The 19,728-nt window shown below is 34.3% G+C and overlaps 1 protein-coding gene across 1 annotated transcript in view; it reads right to left on the bottom strand.

Moving 5' to 3' along the window:
• Positions 1-5,828: 5,828 nt before the first annotated feature.
• Positions 5,829-19,728, bottom strand: part of LOC115220781 (UBA-like domain-containing protein 1) — a 47,160-nt gene continuing 33,260 nt past the window's right edge. The window contains exon 3 of the mRNA XM_029790929.2: positions 5,829-9,713. Coding sequence (XP_029646789.1) covers positions 9,543-9,713 — 171 coding nt within the window. The 3' untranslated portion in view covers positions 5,829-9,542. The remainder of the gene's footprint in view (positions 9,714-19,728) is intronic.

Raw genomic sequence — 19,728 nt, 5'->3', positions numbered from 1 at the left:
GATATGTGGGGGGAAAAAAATCATGAACATATAAGTAAGAAAGACTTAAGGTTATAGCTCTACAGATCTTGTATAGAAATTATAGGTAACACTGATTTTGTCATGATGTTTCCTATTTGAGACACTCAATGTAAATAAGATTCATCATCATCATTTAACGTCCATTTTCCATGCTGGCACGGGTTGGATGGTTTGACTGAGGTCTGGAGAGCCAGTGGCTGTACCAGGCTCCAATCTGGTCTGGCAATGTTTCTACAGCTGGATGCCCTTCCTAACACCAACCAGTCCAAGAGTGTAGTGGATGCTTTTTAGATGCCACCAGCACAGGAGCCAGTCAGGCGGGCCTGGTATCGATCACGTTCAAATGGTGCTTTTTGTATGCCACTGGCACAGGGGCCAGTCAGGGCGTACTGGCATCGGCTACATTTGGATGGTGCCTTTTGTGCCACCAGCACAGGAGCTAGTCTGGGCGAAGTGACATCGGCCACATTTGGATGGTGCTTTTTATGTGCCACCGGCACAGAAGCCAGTCAGGGTGTAGTGGGATATTTCAGGAGTTTTTGCTCCTTCGTTAGCACCCATAGAAAATCTGAAGAGATAACCTTGACAAGTGATATTGTAGCACTGCTAACACAATAGAACATGGTATTGACTTATAAAACCATTTAATATACTTTATTGTATATTATGGTTGCATACTGAAGTACAGTGTCCCTTTGCATCATTGACAAGTGAGAAAGAAATCACCGATAGGACAGGTGGCATACTTATCAGCTTTCACCTCATTGGTCTTCTGCAGGTTCCTTCACTTGGCACATTGTTATCCTTCATATGTATCACATCTACCCCAGTTCTGTTTTCTCATGTGTACTAAATCTAATTCCTCTTAGTTTTTCTGTCAGTTCATCTGTGTTATGCCTTTCATATACACCAACATTACACAGCATACTTCCAGCTTTTACACATCCTCGGTATTCAATACTAGCAGAAAAATCTATAGACCAATTTCTGCATAATCCAATAGCTTGGGATATTTCTTAATAGTGAAATCATTCTTGAGAAACAGGAGATTCTGGTTTAATAAAGATGCTTCTTGTTAACTGGAAATCAAACTGGTTCACTAACCCCAAAAGCTAACTAATGCACAACAGTTATCAACTAAGAAGTAAAATTAAATCAAAGCTACCTTTTAAATTTCCTTCTATGAAGCTGACCTTCAGTGTGCCAACACCTTTTGTTGTTTCTAGGTAATCAATCAACAAGAGGAGAATACTGTGTTAAGTCAAAAGGGAACTTATTTGCTTTACTTGTCAAGCATTCAAAATAGAGCCAAAGTCAACACCCCTTCCTTATGAAGATTTGAACTTTCAACCACAAGAGATGTAACTAAACAGATAGCACCAAACAAAATGTTTGGCACTAACAGATTTCCTAATATACCCAAGCAAGCATGGACAACAGACATTAAATGACGATGATGATATGATGCCGTGTAAAAAAGCAACCAGTACACTCTGTAAAGTAGTTGGCATTAGGAAAGGCATCCAGCTGTGAAAACCAAGCCGAAACAGACTATGGAACCTAGTGCAGCACCTGTCAAACCATCCAACCATTGCTAGCATGGAAAACAAACCTTAAATGATGGTACATAATCTCCCCACAAATGTAGCTTTGCTGAGAATTTTGTAATGATTCTTTATATTTTTTTTTTTTTTAAACCAATAACAAGTAATACAAGTAGGAGTCTACATTTAAATATTGTTTTACAGAGTAATTTAATATGATAGTCCCAATGCATAATAAATTCATGTCATTTAATTATTTCCTTCTTGTCATTATCATTGTTTTCGCATCCATTCCTGTCTTGATTCAGGTCAGCTGAGAGGACTAATATTCAGAGCTTACCAAATTTCATTTAATATACTTCAAAAAAGTTTCACTGATTGCAAGCTGCAGTCAAATTCATTAGACTGAGTTTATATAAATATTTTGAAGCATTTCATAAAAAAAAACTTTACTCAGAATAATGACTGAGTTAATAACCTTTTTTTTGTCCTTTTGTCTGTTGCTGTGTGTACAGATGAAGACTGACTAAGCAGGTGGTGAAATGTTCTCAGATCTAGCTAACTCATAGCAGCATGGAGAAACAAGCAAGATAAATGATGAATCATATGTTCTCAGTTCAAATTATACTAGAGTAGATTTTTGCCCTTTGCAATTAACATAGGTGCTTCAATAAAACCTTTTTTGCTTACATACACACCTCTATTAAAATCAGCCAGTGCTACATTAGCAAGCAGTCTACAGCAATATCTGTATTTCACACAGTGAAATGACCTGATCTAAGCCTGGCTTTAGGATTAGAGTACAAGTCTAAGTGTAAATGGCCAGGTAGACTGAATGCTGACATGGCACCAATCAACCATAGATCTTAAATCAGCCATTTCCAACAAGGAATACCTGAATAAGGACTAAGTTACACAAGCAAGCAACTGGCTGTAAGACTGTGTATATTTTACAAATGGAGAGGAGTAGCTCATCAGGGACAGATTAAGACCTATAAAAGGCCCTTAACACTTAAGATTTTGGTGCCCTCCATGTGTTAATCAAAATATAAATAATAAAAAAAAAACCCATAAAATAAATTTTTTCCAACTATATAAAACACATTTAAAATGATTTCTTTTATCCTGTAAATCATTTACCATTTGTGATGCTCCTCTCTTCCCTTGATGTCTAAGCATGTGCTTATTTTTAATGGTTAATCCAGCACTGGAACTCACTCACCAATTATTCTTCAATTTATCTAGAGATTTTTAATACTCCTAAAAGATGGCAAGGTAATCCAATATAATGTTACACTGATTTGCAAAAAAAACAAACAAAAAAAAAAACTGGACATGAAAACTGCACGAAGTGAGTTTACGAACATGTCGCAAACAGGTCTAAGAAAAACCATTGTCATGAGATGTTATGAAAATTGATCTCAGAGGCTAATCAAGTACACATGAACAATAAGATTCAGATATTTTACTAATAAAAGATGGAACATGCATCACAATCACTTTTCTTTTCCTTGCATTAGAGGAGGGTCAGGAGGATTTAATAATTGTGGTCAACACAATCGATCACAATAAATGTAAGCATGACATAGAAATAGGTTAACACTATCATTATATCTGTAGTAGTCAAGAGGAGGAATTGGTTTTTATGGTAGATGAGGTTGCTTTTATAACAGAGAACCTTATTTTAGTGGGTTCACTTTGAAAGGGTAATTTTCCCCAACCACAATAGGGGCTTCATATAATAAAAGAAGCATTTAACCCTTTAGCATTAAAGACAGCCATATTCAGCCAAAATATTCCACCTGTTTTATGTTCAAACTGACCAAATCTAGTCTCTCGTATCAACCCCACAATATTATTCTAAAAATTAACAATTACCATATCAAAATCTCAGAGTTACAAAATAATGCAGGATTAAAACAAAACAATGAGAAGAAATAAGCATTACTTTTGACAGAATAATGTGAATGCTAGATGGTTAAGGAAGATGACAAAATGGTTAGGATATTTGACAATCTAGTCATGAGTACAAATTGAAATCTACTGATAATGTCTTGTTTGTGGGGAGAAAATTTTCAGCTGCTTCAGTTCATGATGGTTAAGTTGCAGTTCATAGCCAACATTTCAGATTGCCTTATTATTGTATCCAAATTGGCTTTCATTACATCATCATCATTTAACATCTGCCTTCCATGCTGGTATAGGTGGGATGGTTTTGCTGCATGTAATGGACAAGACTGTCTCCAATGTTAAACCCATCACAAACAAAGAATATACCTCAAAGAAGTAGCAATAGTGTGGGGGCATGTGCTGTACCAATACATCACTGCATCCACCATTTGTTAATGGTTCCCTAGTGCCACTGGTGGACAACACCACTTGGGCAACAACCTTCCAACCTATGGGTCAATTTGGGTAGTTGTTGCTGGTGAGGGTCTTATGAGGTTGGAATACAAGTCCTACCATGACATCTTTTTATGACACACAAAGAAAACGTTGGGTTTATTCTTTGACATGCTAGAGCTGCCCCCCCATGCACAAAGTAAAAAAAAAAATTGTATGATTAACATTCAATTTCCATAGTCTGTGTCATCATCACTTTTGATGTAGGAGGAAAAAGTAGAATAATGAAAATATCTTAATAGGTAAGCAACAAGAAAAGCATCTGAACATAGAAAATCAGTTTCAACAAGTTTCGCTTAAACCAGTGGATCCCAACCCTTTTATGTAAATGAGTTTTTCCACAGACCCCCTTTTAATATGTTTATCATTATGTATTTACATATGAAATTTTGAATTTAATTCACAGACTCCCAGTCCTATCTTTGTGGACCGCCAAGGGTCTGCAGACACCAGGTTGGGAACCACTGGTCTAGCCCATGAAAGCATGGAAAATTCATATGGAACAGTGCAGAATATTAAAAAAAAAAAAAAAAAAAAAAAAAAAAAAAAAAGCTTTCAGACAGGTGACCTACTGAAAATGACTATATGAAGAATGGATTCGAGCTTACATTATAGAAATATTGTGTTTTTCTATGTTAACCTGGCACAAGAATTGATTTTGAGGTAGGATTTTATGACTAGATGCTTTTGTTGCCAACTCATCAAATTTTCAAGTAAAGAATTTTTACATTCGACAGGTCTTTGAAAGCTCAGAGCAGCCATCATGATGCCAACAATATTAACATCAGCACCACTTTACACAAATGATCATAAGTGAAATATTAACATTCATTTACTTGACACAATGACCAGATTAATATAATTTTTGTCCAAGGCTGACCTGTGAATTTAGTATAGTAGAAGGGTAGAAGATATTTGCATGAGGTGTCATAGATTGAAACCATGTGGTTGGAAAGCGAGCTTCTTAACTAATTAACTACCAAATTTTTTTAATTCATACTTTTTGGCTTTGTCAGGTGTCTTAGGAGTTAAAATAATATATATAGTATTTAAATTTTCTTCATATGTGAATTATTTTGGAAATTATAAATTTTACAAAAAGTCCCAAATGGGGACTGCTGAAAAAAAAGCACATTTATCCTTTCCTATTCAATTGCAATAATAACCATTTTAGTTTTTTTGAAGTTATAGTATCAAATGTGAATGTGTAAGAAATATTAATGAATGATATAAATGAGAAATGCAAAATGAAAAAACGTTTTCAAAACAGTCAATATTTCTGTAGTCCAAAAATTGCGATTTATGACCTAAAATGTCCTCTAGAATTAGCCAGAGCTAATAAAGACAAACTTTAACTACTAAATATTGTTAAACATACCTCTGCAAATGCAATGTGCATAAGCAACTCACTTTAAATACAATGAACAACCGGCAGTGAGACTCTTTTTAGCAGATCCCCAAATAGGGCTCATGACAAGCAACCGTAACCACATAGCTATATCTATGTGGACAGAGTAAATGCAAGAGAGAATAGTCTGATGACTAATTCCTTAAACAACTGAAAAATGTTGGTAGATGCACTCTACTAGCAAGAAACCCAAGGCATTGGATAGGGTATTAACAATAATACATATATATATATATACACACACACACGTGTGCATGCATGAATGTGTGCACAAGCTTGTATGCATCTATAGTTATGAAGACCAAAGAGCACATTGCAATTGCCAAATAACTTCCAGAATTGTAATCCTTTTCTGAAAGACAAAGACATTTATTTCACATTTATTCACCTTTCCCTTTCATATCCCTCAACAACAAATGACTTTTATAAAAAAATAAATTACAAAAAACATTTACAAATGTACAGATTTATTTGCAGTGACAGAACATATTTGATGAAATGGGGCAGAAAAATATTTCACACATGAAAGCGATATAAGAAGATAACGGAAGATTGCTAAAAATTCCAAAATGCATCATAGAAATATATGAAATAATATTTTTCTTATAATTTTTCCCAGTGTTTTTTGTAATTTTTTTTGTGTTTTTCCTTTTCTTCTTTTAAATAGAAATGAACAGACTTGATATCAATCAACAAGTTTTTATTAGTGGGGAGCAACAGACTCAAGGTAAATAGTTTTTCTCTCCATTTTCAGGAATCTGTGACAGGATTTAAGAAAGGTTAAGACATGGAGAGAAAGTGAAACTGACGACAGGCATATTCAGAGAATGAACGCTTAGCTCAACAACACAAACTCTCACCAGAATATTCTATGACCAACTGATACATGTAATAAATAAATATTCTGGAGGAATATAGATCTTCTCAGACAACTGCCTTCAGTAGATGACACATTTGGAGTGGAAATGATGTATGATCAAACTAATTTTATCTTTCTCTTTTCTTCAAGATTCTTACACTGGACACAATTTGTAAATCCTTGATCTAATATTCCATTCAGTTAGGAAAAAAAACAACAACAATATTTTACTTATGTATGAGCACCAGTTGGCCTTTCAGTAAATAAACATTCAAAAACTTATAAAAGCATAAAAAAATCTGTAATGTAAAAATAAAAATTAAAATCAAACTTATTAAAATTTAGTAATTTATAAAACCAAACTTTGAAGAGGATTTCTTTGAGTTCTTAAGAATTAAAATATTCACCAATGTAAGTTGTTGGTTAGCCTCAAAATCAGTCTTGGCTATTTTTTTTTTCTTAGCCACGACTGACATTTTTTTTTGCATTAGACTTACGCTGGTCAATATATCTTTCCTTTTTATAAGACAGTAGGGTGTGCTTTGAAGGAATTTGATTACTATTTCTAGCAGGTCAAATGACTGTTTAGAGAGTCCATCATTGACAAACTTAGTTAATTAGATGGAGTCTCTAAAACAGCACTTGCAGGCACTAAGTGCCTTGTAAAGTGGCTGCACATGGGATTGTTATAACAGACTGACTGAAATTTAAGCCAAATTTGGAAAAATCTGAAGATCATAGCACAAGGTATTTTTTTACATTTGGTTAAACAGAAGTAGGCACCAATAATTCAACTTTTTCAAACATCACAGAAATTAAGTCATACGAAAGAGCTTTAAACAAAGAAAACTTTTTTAAAAATCACTAAGCATTTAATGCTTTTTAACACTAATTATGAGATTAAAATTTTCATAAAATAGGAAAAAAAAAAGCTATCAGTTTCTTACAACCAATCCTTATCAAGGGGGTGGAAAAAGAAAGAAAAAAAGTATGCTTACTGGTGGTCCCTTTTCTATAAAAACTCAAATGCTCTTTAGTGGCTTTTTTTTACAAGAAACTTTCAATTCCTTAAAGTATTTTTTTTTTAAATTTAAGAGAAGTTCTGAAGTTGCTGCAATCAGGGGAATACACAGGCAAAAGAAAGAAATTCACACAGTGAACAAGAATTATGATTATAAATAATCATTAAAAGACCAAAGGAAGTTTAAAAAAGATTATATATATATATATATATACACACACATATATATGATATATATACATATATATGATATAATGTCACCGGAAATTGTCTTCAGTTCCATCGCTTAGCTTGATTTCAGTACACCCTATCTGACATTCTTGGTATTTTTATCCAGAAATTAGGATTTTAAAGAAGAGAAAAACCCAAGAGTAATGTCAAGAACTAGTCTATTTCATTACTAAAAATCGTTATATAGTCTGAGCCTTTTGTTAAAAATACCAGTGTAGATATTTATATGTAAGGTGTATACAAAAAGTATACAAATTCTAACTATACACATCTTCAAACATTTTCTTCTAAAGCATTAATTACAAACAACAAATATGGTCTGGCAGTGTCTGCTAGTGAGCTCTACAAAAATAAAAATGGGACCTCTAGACATAAGACATAATAGGATACTAATTCAACTACACAAGAGACATACTTTTTCTAGCATTATTCATAAATTTGTTTTCATATAACAAATGGATTGTAAACGGATCATATTAATGAAGTTAATTACAACATGATATGGATAGTTCTAATGATAGCAAAGAAAAAAAAAAAAAGAAAAAAGATTTTCACCATTTAATATAGCTTTCACAGCATAGAAAGATTAAGGGAGAAATTATGTACTGCTTTGGTTTTTGAATAAAGTATAATATTGCATTTGTATTCTAGCTGTACCTGCAATAGCTAAAACGCATTCATCTGTTTCAAAGTGCCTAATGGGTTCCCTAAGCATAAAATAGAGTAAGAAACAGAGGTCATTGGAACTAGGTTTAAAAAAAGAGAGAAAGGATGAAATAAACAAAAAAAAAAAGAAAAAGGTTTTCCAGAATCCAAAGTAGAGCAATGGTTGCAAGAATTAACTGTAGGAGCAAACAGCCAGAACCAAAATACAAATATGGAGGATTCAAAAGTAAAAATGTGCTCCACTAAAAAAAACCCAAAAAAAACAGAAAAAGACCTGCTTATCCTCTTACAGAAATGTTTGTTCCATTTATATTTTCTTTCACTATTCCTTAAATTCTAAGACTTTTCCTGTCACTGCCAAGTGAGACAATACACAATCTTATACAAGTCATTAGTTTCAATGGAGGCTGGATTAGCAAAACCGATAGAGCGTCAGACAAATGCCTTGCTGAATTTAAATGTCCAGCCCTTTACAAATTCCGCAGAGTTCAACTTTGCCTTTCAGTATTCCAAAGTTGATTTTTATCAACAGAAAGTGAAGTCACCCAGGCTTCTTCAAGCAAGAGACTATGGTTGAGTATCTCAAATCTTCTTAGTGCTGCTTGCGTTTTAATAGCAGATGAGGTTGTAGATCCCAATGGCTGTAATATTCCTGTGAGAATTGGCAACCACCAGGTATTATTAGCTTTGAAAGACATAACAGACATGATGCAACATTGCCCCCTCAAATCCTATAATAAACAGGATGTGTGGTGCATTATCATGCCTGACGCAAGCTGACAGAAGTTTAAATTTCGGAAGTCCAATGCAAGAGTTTTAATATTTAAGAGTGTGAGGAAATGGTAGCAAGTCTGACATTTTCCAACAAAAAGGCAGTGTTAGGCATTTCCCCAAAATATCCTATAGCCAGATATGCACTAATAAAAAAAGAGAAAAAAAAAATTTTCTGTTTAAATTTGGAAAGTGTTGGAACACTGTTGGAGGAGATAAAAACAATGGATACATATGTATGGTGTATGCATATGTATGATATATATGTAACAGAAAAAAAAAAAAAAAATCCCTGGGTATATTTCTTAAAATAAAAGGGGGAAAAAAAATTGAAAACAAAATAAGATCCAAATAACAGGTTATCCATTGGCAGTTGTAAAGGGAATGAGCACAGCCAGCCAGCATTATTTGGCAATTCAAAATAGTACTGGTTTTCCCCCCTCAATACTCTCTAGTACATCTCTTCACTGTAACAAAAGAGTCACATGAACACAACTGTTGCTATTATTAATCATCTGTTTTGTCCGTTTCTATCTTTCTGCACAGTAGAGGACCTCCCTCACTTAAATGTTTTTCGCTCTTATTTTTTTTTAACATTTTTTTTTTCTCATTTGTATTTTATCGATGTGCCATTTCCATTGGTTTGGGAGTCGGTTGAGTATTCGACTGTGATCCTGTTGCATATGCTGGTGAAGAGCCTAACCTGTCTGTAGTTGATAACTTTGACAATGCTGTAAGAGCCTCAGGGAAATTTGGTGGTGTTGCTGGAGTATTTGCAGGGGTACAGAGCTGAGAAGAAAACAAAAAAAAAGACAAAATTAAACTGACATATAATTGACAGGTGATTATTGCAATAAAATATGGTTAACTTTTTCCAACTATCAACCTCATCTTTAGAGATGAAGAAATGTTTATTCACATCTTTTACCTCTTTCAGTTGAACAAATTAACCCCAATACTTGCTACACATGACAGGGTTCTTTTTAGTTTGTGTGTACCAAATCCACTCATAAGGCAGCCCGTGGTTATAGTAGAAGGCACTCGTCCAGAGTGCCATGCAGTGGGACTCAGCCCAAGTAGCATGTGTAGGTGTAGCCACGCCTGTATGAACATGACCTTTGATCCCTGATAGTCATCAGGGGTCTCATTCTTTGAAGTGTACATGGTACCAGACTGAATTTTGATGGACACTTACAAGAATAAGTCAACAAAGAAGCTGGTACATAAGCATTCAACAGCCAAATCTCACTCAGATCACATCCTAAAAGGACAGATACTAAAAAGTAAGGGCACATTAGTCAGTGCTGTTCCTGACTATACAAAAGGATGCAATGATTATCACATTTGCTCGATCAGATGTGATCTGCAGTTGAACAACGACATCCAACACAGCCAAATATAAAACCCTGAAGATGATCTGAGATCAAGCCGTTTGAGATAGATTAAAAGTCTGAAAAATTTTCACCACTAAATGAATTTAAACATTCAATTTGAATAAAAACAATTTAGATAAAACTTCAGCAAGAATTAAATAGAAACTTAAACAATGCATCATAGATTCAACTCTGAAAATTCTTGTCCTAAATAATCCAAGTAAATTCCTGTTGAAAGTTAGTGAGTTTGTAAGATTACAAAACCAGGAAAACTCTTATTGCAGAAAATGAACAACACAAGAATACTACAGTCTCTGAGTACATAAAATAGAATAGTTGTCAATGTCTAGGTCCAATGGTTCTCAACCATTTTTTGCCTATGGAGTTTTTTGATTCCTATTTTCCTCTACCAGACCTCCATAGCCATTCAATGTATATACTTCATCTGCTCTCTGTCTCAATTTCATTTGTTCCATCTTGGCAAACATCCTAATGATGTGCAAGGTTGCAGTTAATTTTTAAGAAAAAGTCTCCAATATTTAGTTTCCACAGAGGCAGAAAACTGGCAGAATCACTAGCATGTAGGTCAAAATGCTGAGCAGCACTTCTGACTTTAATGTTCCAAGTTCAAATTCTACTGAGGTTAACTGCCTGCTAACCTTTTGGGAGTCAACAAAACAAGTTGAGCACTGGAGTTGATGTATTCAACAAGCCCCCACCACCACCATAAATTTCAGGAATTGTGCCTATAGTGGGGGATTATTTAGGTTCCTGACATACCAATTAAACAACTCACAGAATGGCTATCCTACACATTCATCTGAGTAAATTAAGTTGAATGGTTTCTACTGTGGCTACAAAATCATTTGTACAGTGAGAATTATTTTTCCTCTCAAAATAATTTCTCATCTCAGTTAAAATTAATACCTTCCAAATGTAAGTTTAAATGCATTTTCTCTTGTTGTTTCTCCAATACCTTGGACATTAGCCTTGAATATTGCTATCACCTCCTGGTCTATTGGCAGTTTTCAGTAATAAAAACATATTTTTCATACATATCACCAAGTTGGATGACCCAGACAATTGTCAAACATCAATAAAACTTAAATCTAATTTTATAGACATATCTTTGGCTTTGGGAGAGCCAACTCTTAAACCAATCTGGGAATAAAAATGTTGACTGCTGCCAAGACCCACAACTTTTGTTTGGATGGTCATTTGATTTAAAGGGATGCACTTTTGACTGCAATCTGATGCAAATTAGCAAATAACATGCAATTTCAATTATTGCACTGTTTTTTTGTTTTTTGTACAGGAATTCAAAGATGATGCAGTACTTTGTTCTTTATAAAGCATTGTGTTTTTACACAACACTAAATTTTTATAAAGTGTTTAAGAATCATCTTAGATATTGTTCATTTGCTTTTAATTTGGCCTACTTCAGTTCTGGCAGTACTACTTTCATATTTGCCAATTAATCCTAATTTTTCTTACAATTCTAATTTCCTCTTCTAAGCATTTTCACCATTTGTACAACTATCAGTACACACATTTTTAGAACATGAGAATAAATTGTGTGTTTATTATAGTCATGGCTGATGCCAGTGCTGTCTGACTGGCACCCATGCCAATGGCATGTAAAAAGCACAGTTTGAGCATTGGGCCTTGTGGAGGCAGTGACAAGTGACCAAGACCTTTGGCGATATACCGTGCTTGTGTAAACTTATCAAGCCAAGTGAGACCATAGGTACGGTCGATGCCAGTGTCAGATCAATGGCACTTAAAAGACACCTACTACACAGAGTGGTTAGCATTAGGAAGGGCATCCAGCCATAGAAACCTTGCAAATTCAGATTGGAACTTGGTGTAGCACCCCCAGGTACCAGTTTTCAATCAAACTGTCCAACCCATGCCAGTATCGAAAGCAGACATATGATGTTTAAAAAAAGTTCTCAAATAAATATGGTTTACATAGCAACACCAAATCCCTAAGAACACAAAATATGTATACAAAGTATACAGATGTAGCAGGAAACACCTTAGGAATCATATCTGAAACGAGGAATTGGAGCAATATATTTGGTTCCTTCTGAAAGAAAACTGAAATGAAAGGGAAATCAAATTCTTATGCTCAGTATTTGAATTTTAATATTGAATCATCAACTGCATAAAAATCACAATATTCCTGTACATGAATAGTGAATATTACAATACTGAATATTGTAAAATGTCAGTTAAAGAAAAAGGTAAAAAAAAAAAAAAAAAAAAAAAGATGTAGCTGACAATTAGGATTAACCATCTAGCATTTAAACTGGCCATATCTGGTCCAAAATATTCTTTCTATGTTAAAACTGACCAGATCTGACCACTCACACCTACCGGATAATGTCATTCAAAACAATCACGTCAAAATCTTCAAAACCTTGATATAAGGCAGGATTAATTCAAAACAATGTGAATAAATAAGCAATGCATTTGAGGGAATAATCTGAGTGCTAAAGGGTTAACAGCTCAACTGTTAGAAAATAATATAACTTGCAGGCCTTCACTGTATTGACCAGTCTATTGTATGCTGTTATATACTGCTGGTCACCATGTGCAAGCAAACATTTCCCCCGAATGGAATGCCAGTCCACTGTAAAATTACCCATTTACAGCTGAGCAAATTGGAGCTGCATTGTGAAATGGAGTGTGTTTTTGCTGAAGAGCACAATGCACCACCCAGTCTGGGAATTGAAACCATGAGCTTGTGAGCACAAGTGCAACATCCTAACCACTAGGCCATGAGCCTTCACTAATGAGGTTGTAGATATACAGAAATGGTGAGGAAATTATCAAAGCTGTGATGCTTTGATCAAAGATTCTACTTGATCATGGATTGATCTGGCACACACACAAAACCAAAACCAAAACAAAAAAAACTTCTTGAATCATTTATGCAGTCACACTAATAGTTTAGATAAATCATTGATAAAGATGAAGCCTGTTTGACACTAGGTATTCGTGCACTAATTGCATTGTAATTAAAAAAAAAAAGTTACTAGTTAGAGCATCTCGCAAAAAATATATAAAAAACAAATTTGATGGGAAAAGGTGAACAGCTTACACAAAAAGGGATAAGCAGGCTGATAAGGAGATGTAAATTGAAAGAACATGTGATGGGAAGTGTATAATATTTTTGTTTTAAAGTGACATGTTAGAAATCAATAAATGTTGGTATAGTTTTCATGGTAAAATTAGAATGGTAAGAGAGAGAAAGAGAGGCAAAGAGGGGAAGAAAGAGAGAGTGGGGCAGGAGATGTCATTGATACTTTGGTCAGAAGGTTAACACTCTCAGTGGTTCTTAACATGGGCAATAGTGGTCCCTTCAGGTATTGAGAGCTCACAAAGGGGACAGCAAATATCAAGAGCACTCTATGGATATTCAGAGAGGTTGTGATTTTTTCTTAGAAATTAAGCATTTAAACTTAGCACAAGACAAACACATTTCCGAAGAAATCTTTCTGAGGATCAGAATACAAGTTCGGCATAGTTACCAAGCAGCAATGCTTAATATATTTACATTAGACAAGCGCTAAGAGCACCATCTGAACGTGATCGTTGCCAGAGCAGCTAACTGGCTTCCGTGCCGGTGGCATGTAAGAGCCACCAATCGAGTATGATCATTACCAGCATTGCCTTACTGGCACTTGTGCAGGTGGTACGTAAAAAAACATTTGAGTGAGGTTGTTTCCAGTGCCGCTGGACTGGCTCCTGTGCAGGTGGCACGTAAAAAACACCATTTGAGCATGGCCATTGCCAGTACCGCTTGACTGGCATTAAGAAGGGCATCCAGCTGTAGAAACTCTGCCAGATCAGATTGGAGCCTAGTGCAGCCATCTGGTTCGTCAGTCCTCAGTCAAATCAGCCAACCCATGCCAGCATGGAAAGTGGACGTTAAACGATGATGAAATCCTTGCCCTCTTTAATAATTCCCGTACATACTTAACGCAAGAGGATATTAATCCACACAAATATGCTGGATGGGATAGTAAAAATAAACAGAGATAATAAACTAATCCACAAAATTAGTCTATTTAATTATAATAATTACTGGGGTTTTTTTTTGTGTGCATAACATACATTTATTTTTAATTTTCCATTTGGTGAAAAGGAGTGCTGACCCACATCTGGTTAAGTGGCATCCGGTGAGTCTAAGATAAGTCTGAAAAAAATGAACAGCTAACTTGAAACCTGGTACAAACTGAGCAAAAAAATGTATCTTCATTGTGTATAAAAAAGAAATTTTTTTAGTCATGTTTGATTAATTAATATCATGAAATTTCTTAGTCCTTTTGTTATCCAATTTCTGTTGAAATATACTGCCTTTGTTTTAATTAATTTAGAAGGTAAATCAACTTTGTCAGTGATTATAAACTTTGAACCGAATGCTTTATTCAAATCACAGGGTAGTTTGTTCTTCATCCATTGTCAGTGCTGGAGATAGTTATTCTTGGGTTAGGGTTAGTGGTGTGGCTTTTTCATTCTACTTAAACCAGATTCATGGACAATGGAATGAGAATCTACTCCTACGGTTTGACCCAAGGATTTGGTTCAGTTTGAAATTTTAAGAACATTACCCAATATAACAGACTCCTTAGTAGGCTGAGGGATATTACTGTTCTATACAAGTCTTAAATCAAATATTGGAAATTAGAGACCAATATTTCATTTCAAGTTTAGCAAGAATTCTAATCAATTTCTCTTTAATAGCTTCCTTTAATTGTTCAACTCAAGTAGACATGCATGGATTCTAAGGCAGTTGGACATTTCTTTTGGATTGGTTTTCACTTTTGAAAACTAATGAAGTGTAGAAAAGCACTATAATTAGTTACAATTCAAAATAGAAAGCCAGTTCATTCAACAGTACCATAAATCCATCATTCTCATCTTTACCCAATTTCATGAAAAGAAACAAACTTGATAGCCAATAAACCAGTAAGAACGCTTCCACGAAGTTGCATAACCTGTTCAATGCAGTTACATCTTTAAAACACAGTTTAATAGCTTTAAAATTAAGACATTCTATGCCCTAAATCTAAAAGAGTAGAATGTACAATTGCAAAAATAAAAGTCTTTGCTAGAAACTACCTCCATGTAATAAAAAAATACACTTAAGCTGATAGTCAACAACTCTCTATTCCAAGGTAGCTAATGTTCTTTTAATAACACCAGATAAGATTATATCTCCCTTTAAAAGACAGATTGGAAATTTTATTTCTTTCATTGAAATTTAATATTAAAAAAAAATAAAATCTTAAAAGCAACTAAAGTATGAAAAAGTTGTTTGGAAGAAGAAAATGATTAAATTATGTTATTGTTCAGCCCCAGGCCAGCCTATGTGGCAGACCTATGATCAAAGACTATTCAGTATTGTGTTCAGGAAAAGTGTAACTTGGACAACATTATTCAATGCATCCTTCCTTTTTCTATTCCTGTAAACAAGAAGAATATCTAAATTGTAACCATTTTGTTTTCAACAGATGTCCATCCAAACAACTTTGAAATTTTTATTCATTGTTGTTCTAAATTTTTCAAGATCCAATATTTTTTAATGTTTTAACTGTTTCTTCCAAATCAGTTGTAAAACAATCTCTTAAAAGCAAATAAAAATTGAACTCGCAAATGCTCCATGACTATTTTAATGGATAAAGGTAAGCGAAGAACAGACAACAAAACTGATATTGCAATGTGAGTAGCTAATGCAAACAAACAAACAAAAAAACACCTTTCATTAGTAAAGCTACACATTACTGTAATATTTCCAATGAGCTGAAATACATTTAAAAGAAGGGTCCTGCCTCAAATGCTCTTATTCTGTTTAAATATTTGGATATGTGAAAAGGAGGACATTATTTTATGAAATTTGTGCAGTAAAAAACTTGCTTCTCAATCACATGGTCCCAGGTTCAGCCTCACTGCATGGCACCTTGGGCAAGAGTCTACTATAGCATCAGGCTGGCCAAAACCTTGCGAATGGATTTGGTAGATGGAAACTGTAAGAAGCCCATTGTATGTGTGTGTGTGTATTTGTCTTCTGTCACTGCTTGACAACTGGTGTTGGTGTGTTTACATTTTCAGTAAAAGAGTCTGATAGAATATATAGCAGGCTTGAAAAAAAAAAAAAAAAAAAAAGTACTGGTGTTGATCCCTTTGATGCAAAATTCTTCATGGCAGTGCCTCAGAATGGCTGCAGTCTAATGCCTGAGGCAAGTAAAAGATAAAAGGATATTCCAATCATCTCCAACTTCCATCAAAATTCTCAAACGAAAGTTTTGTATTGAGATCCATAGAGCTTTAAATTATTGCAAAAATCAATATATCTTCCTGCAATACATATTCTCTCTCCAACCATTTTCTCCACTCACTATTTCTGGGAGACTTGTAGGGGATGAGTCCTCAGGCATCTTCTCTGTAGGGGGCCAATCAGAAGCAACCCTCATTACACCTTTCTAAATGGGTTTCTAAACATCACCAACAATGACCATGGACAGCATCCAACCATCACATTCTTGGTCTACCTCTAGATCTTCAGCTGGTTGGCTCAGCTTAGAGAATCTGTCTTGCAATTCTTCCTGTGACATTCTAATCATATCCATAGTATAGAGGTTGTGACCTCTCAATGCAGAAAAGTAGCAGCTTGACCTGGAGAGACTCTTTGATAAAATTTGCTTGCCTCCATATAGGATCATATTTTCCCTTCAGCTTAACAGTAAATTAATTCTAATATGGAAGATTACTGCCCATTTGAGTTGGATTCAAATAATTTGTTTTTATTAAATCAAATGAGCCGAAATTACAATCATAAATCAAAATAAAAAAATTAAAAACAACAGGCTTTATATTAACAACATATTCAATGCATTTTTAACATACAAAATGTATCAATATATGTTGGTCTAGTTACAAATATTTCTCAACTTGAACACTTAAGCCCATGACCAAACTCGCACAAATATGATCTTGAAGCATACTTTTATATAAATAGATGAGGTAGCTGGAAACTGTATAGAAGCCTGTCATATGTGCGTGTGTGTGTTACTGTCACCTGCCCTGATTTCGTGCGACAATAGTAAATGAGTGTCACCACTGTAAAAGCAGCATCCTTTGTCTCCAATTTTCAGTGGAAACAGGTGAGGGTTAGCAACAGGAAAGGAATCCGGTTGTAGAAATACCTTCCTCAGCATATTCCATCCCACTCATGCAAGTTGGATGTTAAAATGATGATAATGATAACATTTCAAGATGAAGTATATTATGTCTTAGGTAGTGGTGTACATTAAGGCCATCTGGCTCTAAATGCTAGTAAGTAAATATCTCCAATTTGGTAATCCAGAGATTATATGAGAAAAAAAAAAAAATAATCAAAATCAAATTAATATGAATGATAATAATTGCATAAAAGTTTAAAGACTGAGCAATAAAATCTTGGTTTCAAAATTTGGTATGAGGCTATCAATTTTGAGGGGTGTGGGGGTGGAGATAGTTGAGTACATTGACCCCAGTGCTCAACTGGTACTTATTTTATCAGCCTTGAAAGGATGGAAAGACAAAGTTGACATCAGCGGAATTTGATCTCAGAACGTAAAAATGGATGAAATGCCACTAAGCACTTCGCCTGATGTGTTAACGAGTCTGCTAGTTCACTGCTTTACTGAGAAATAAAATACTGAAATAACTTTCGCAGCTTGAATTATATAAATGAAACACATACATGAATTTTTTTAGAGTAGACAAATAAGAATATTATTTTAAATACCATTTTAGATGAAATAGAGCATGTGGATGTTGAAGTTAATAGAGCACAATGGCTATGTCCACCTTGCTCTAAGTAGGTTCACCATGCTGTAATAGCAGCAGCACTAAAATAAATAAATACCTCATTAGTTCACAGTAGAGAGTCACAGAATTTCTGTAGGTCAAGGCAATGAAAAAAACCCCATTCCTAAAGGATTTCTCCCGTGAATGACATGAATACCAAAAAGGTTTTCGGTCGTACTCTTATGGCAATAGGGTTAGCTACCACTGACTGAAACAGACCAATTGTGCACTTGTATCTGTGAAGGGAGAACTTAACCATTTTGATATCAGTAAATGACCACAAATCTATGAAACTTCTCTTTTTAAAATGCTTTTTTTGTTTTTTGACTGCAGTTTATTACAAATGTAAATTGTTGATATTTAAAGACCTGATACTATTCATTATTACAGGTCATTAGTTTGTAGTTCCCATTGTATTCTTATGCAGCTTTTTTTCTATCTATTCACTACCAAGGTTATTCAAAAGCCACCAACTAGTGCTTTTTTTCTTCTTATCACTGAATAATGTAAACGTTTTGTTGTAAAAAGACTACTGTGCTAAAATTGTATACACCATATTCAAAATAATTCACATAAGCAGTGTAGTAAAATAAAGTAAAAGCTTGTCTGAAACAAGTTGACGCCACTGAGGGAACTAATTGTCAGAAGCTCTGCTGCTTAAATGTATAAACTCCTTATTTATTTCCTCTCCCACATTTCGTTTTACTCTATGTGGATATAATACCAGAATTAGAAATTAAGTGGACAAGCATCATATGAATAAGTACTTGTAGAGAACTAGTTAAAAAAAATAAATAAAATGAAGATAGAATCCTGCATCTAAGAAAAAAATTCAGTATCCATGGCTAAGATGGGGGTATAGGGATAACAAAGAAAAATAAGCACAGTGAATAATCAATGTGAATTGCTAGTGTTAAGAGCTGAATGAAAACATGGGAAACACACACACACACATCAGTTACTATATATCAATACACACACACACTTAAATATACAACAATACAACATTCATGTAATTTTCAAGATTCTCATCACCCTAATTTCTATGCAAAAATAGTCCTGGCCGACCACACAAAGTCAGTCTTAAATGTATAAAATAAACTACAATATCCTTTAGTTTAAATCAAATATTTCTTAAAGGGAAATTTAATGGAACATCCATCCACACACACACACTATATATATATATATATATATATTTATATATATATATATTTATATATATATATATATATTATTATTATATGTGTGTGTGTGTGTGTGTGTGGTGATGCAGACAGAAAAAAAATAGAGTTTCATTAGTGCCAACACATGAAACTCTTGGACCTTAGGTCACTTAATTCTGCTAAATATTAATAAATATTATATATATGGTATTACTTCTGGCAAAGCAATTTTATTGATCTTATGGCCCTTGAAGGGTCATAATGTTAAAACACTGCTCATACGTACGAGCTCAATCCAGCCACATGCTTTTAATTCTATTACAACAATCAACCTTTCAGCATATCCAGACAATTCATATGCATATTGATCATATTATGACCTGCACCAATTTAGAAATAAGACTA

This window comes from Octopus sinensis, linkage group LG17 (assembly GCF_006345805.1).
Source record: "Octopus sinensis linkage group LG17, ASM634580v1, whole genome shotgun sequence".
NCBI classification, from domain to species: domain Eukaryota; kingdom Metazoa; phylum Mollusca; class Cephalopoda; order Octopoda; family Octopodidae; genus Octopus; species Octopus sinensis.
The sequence above is the reverse complement of the archived record's forward strand: the minus strand, read 5'-3'. Positions and strand labels throughout refer to the sequence as shown.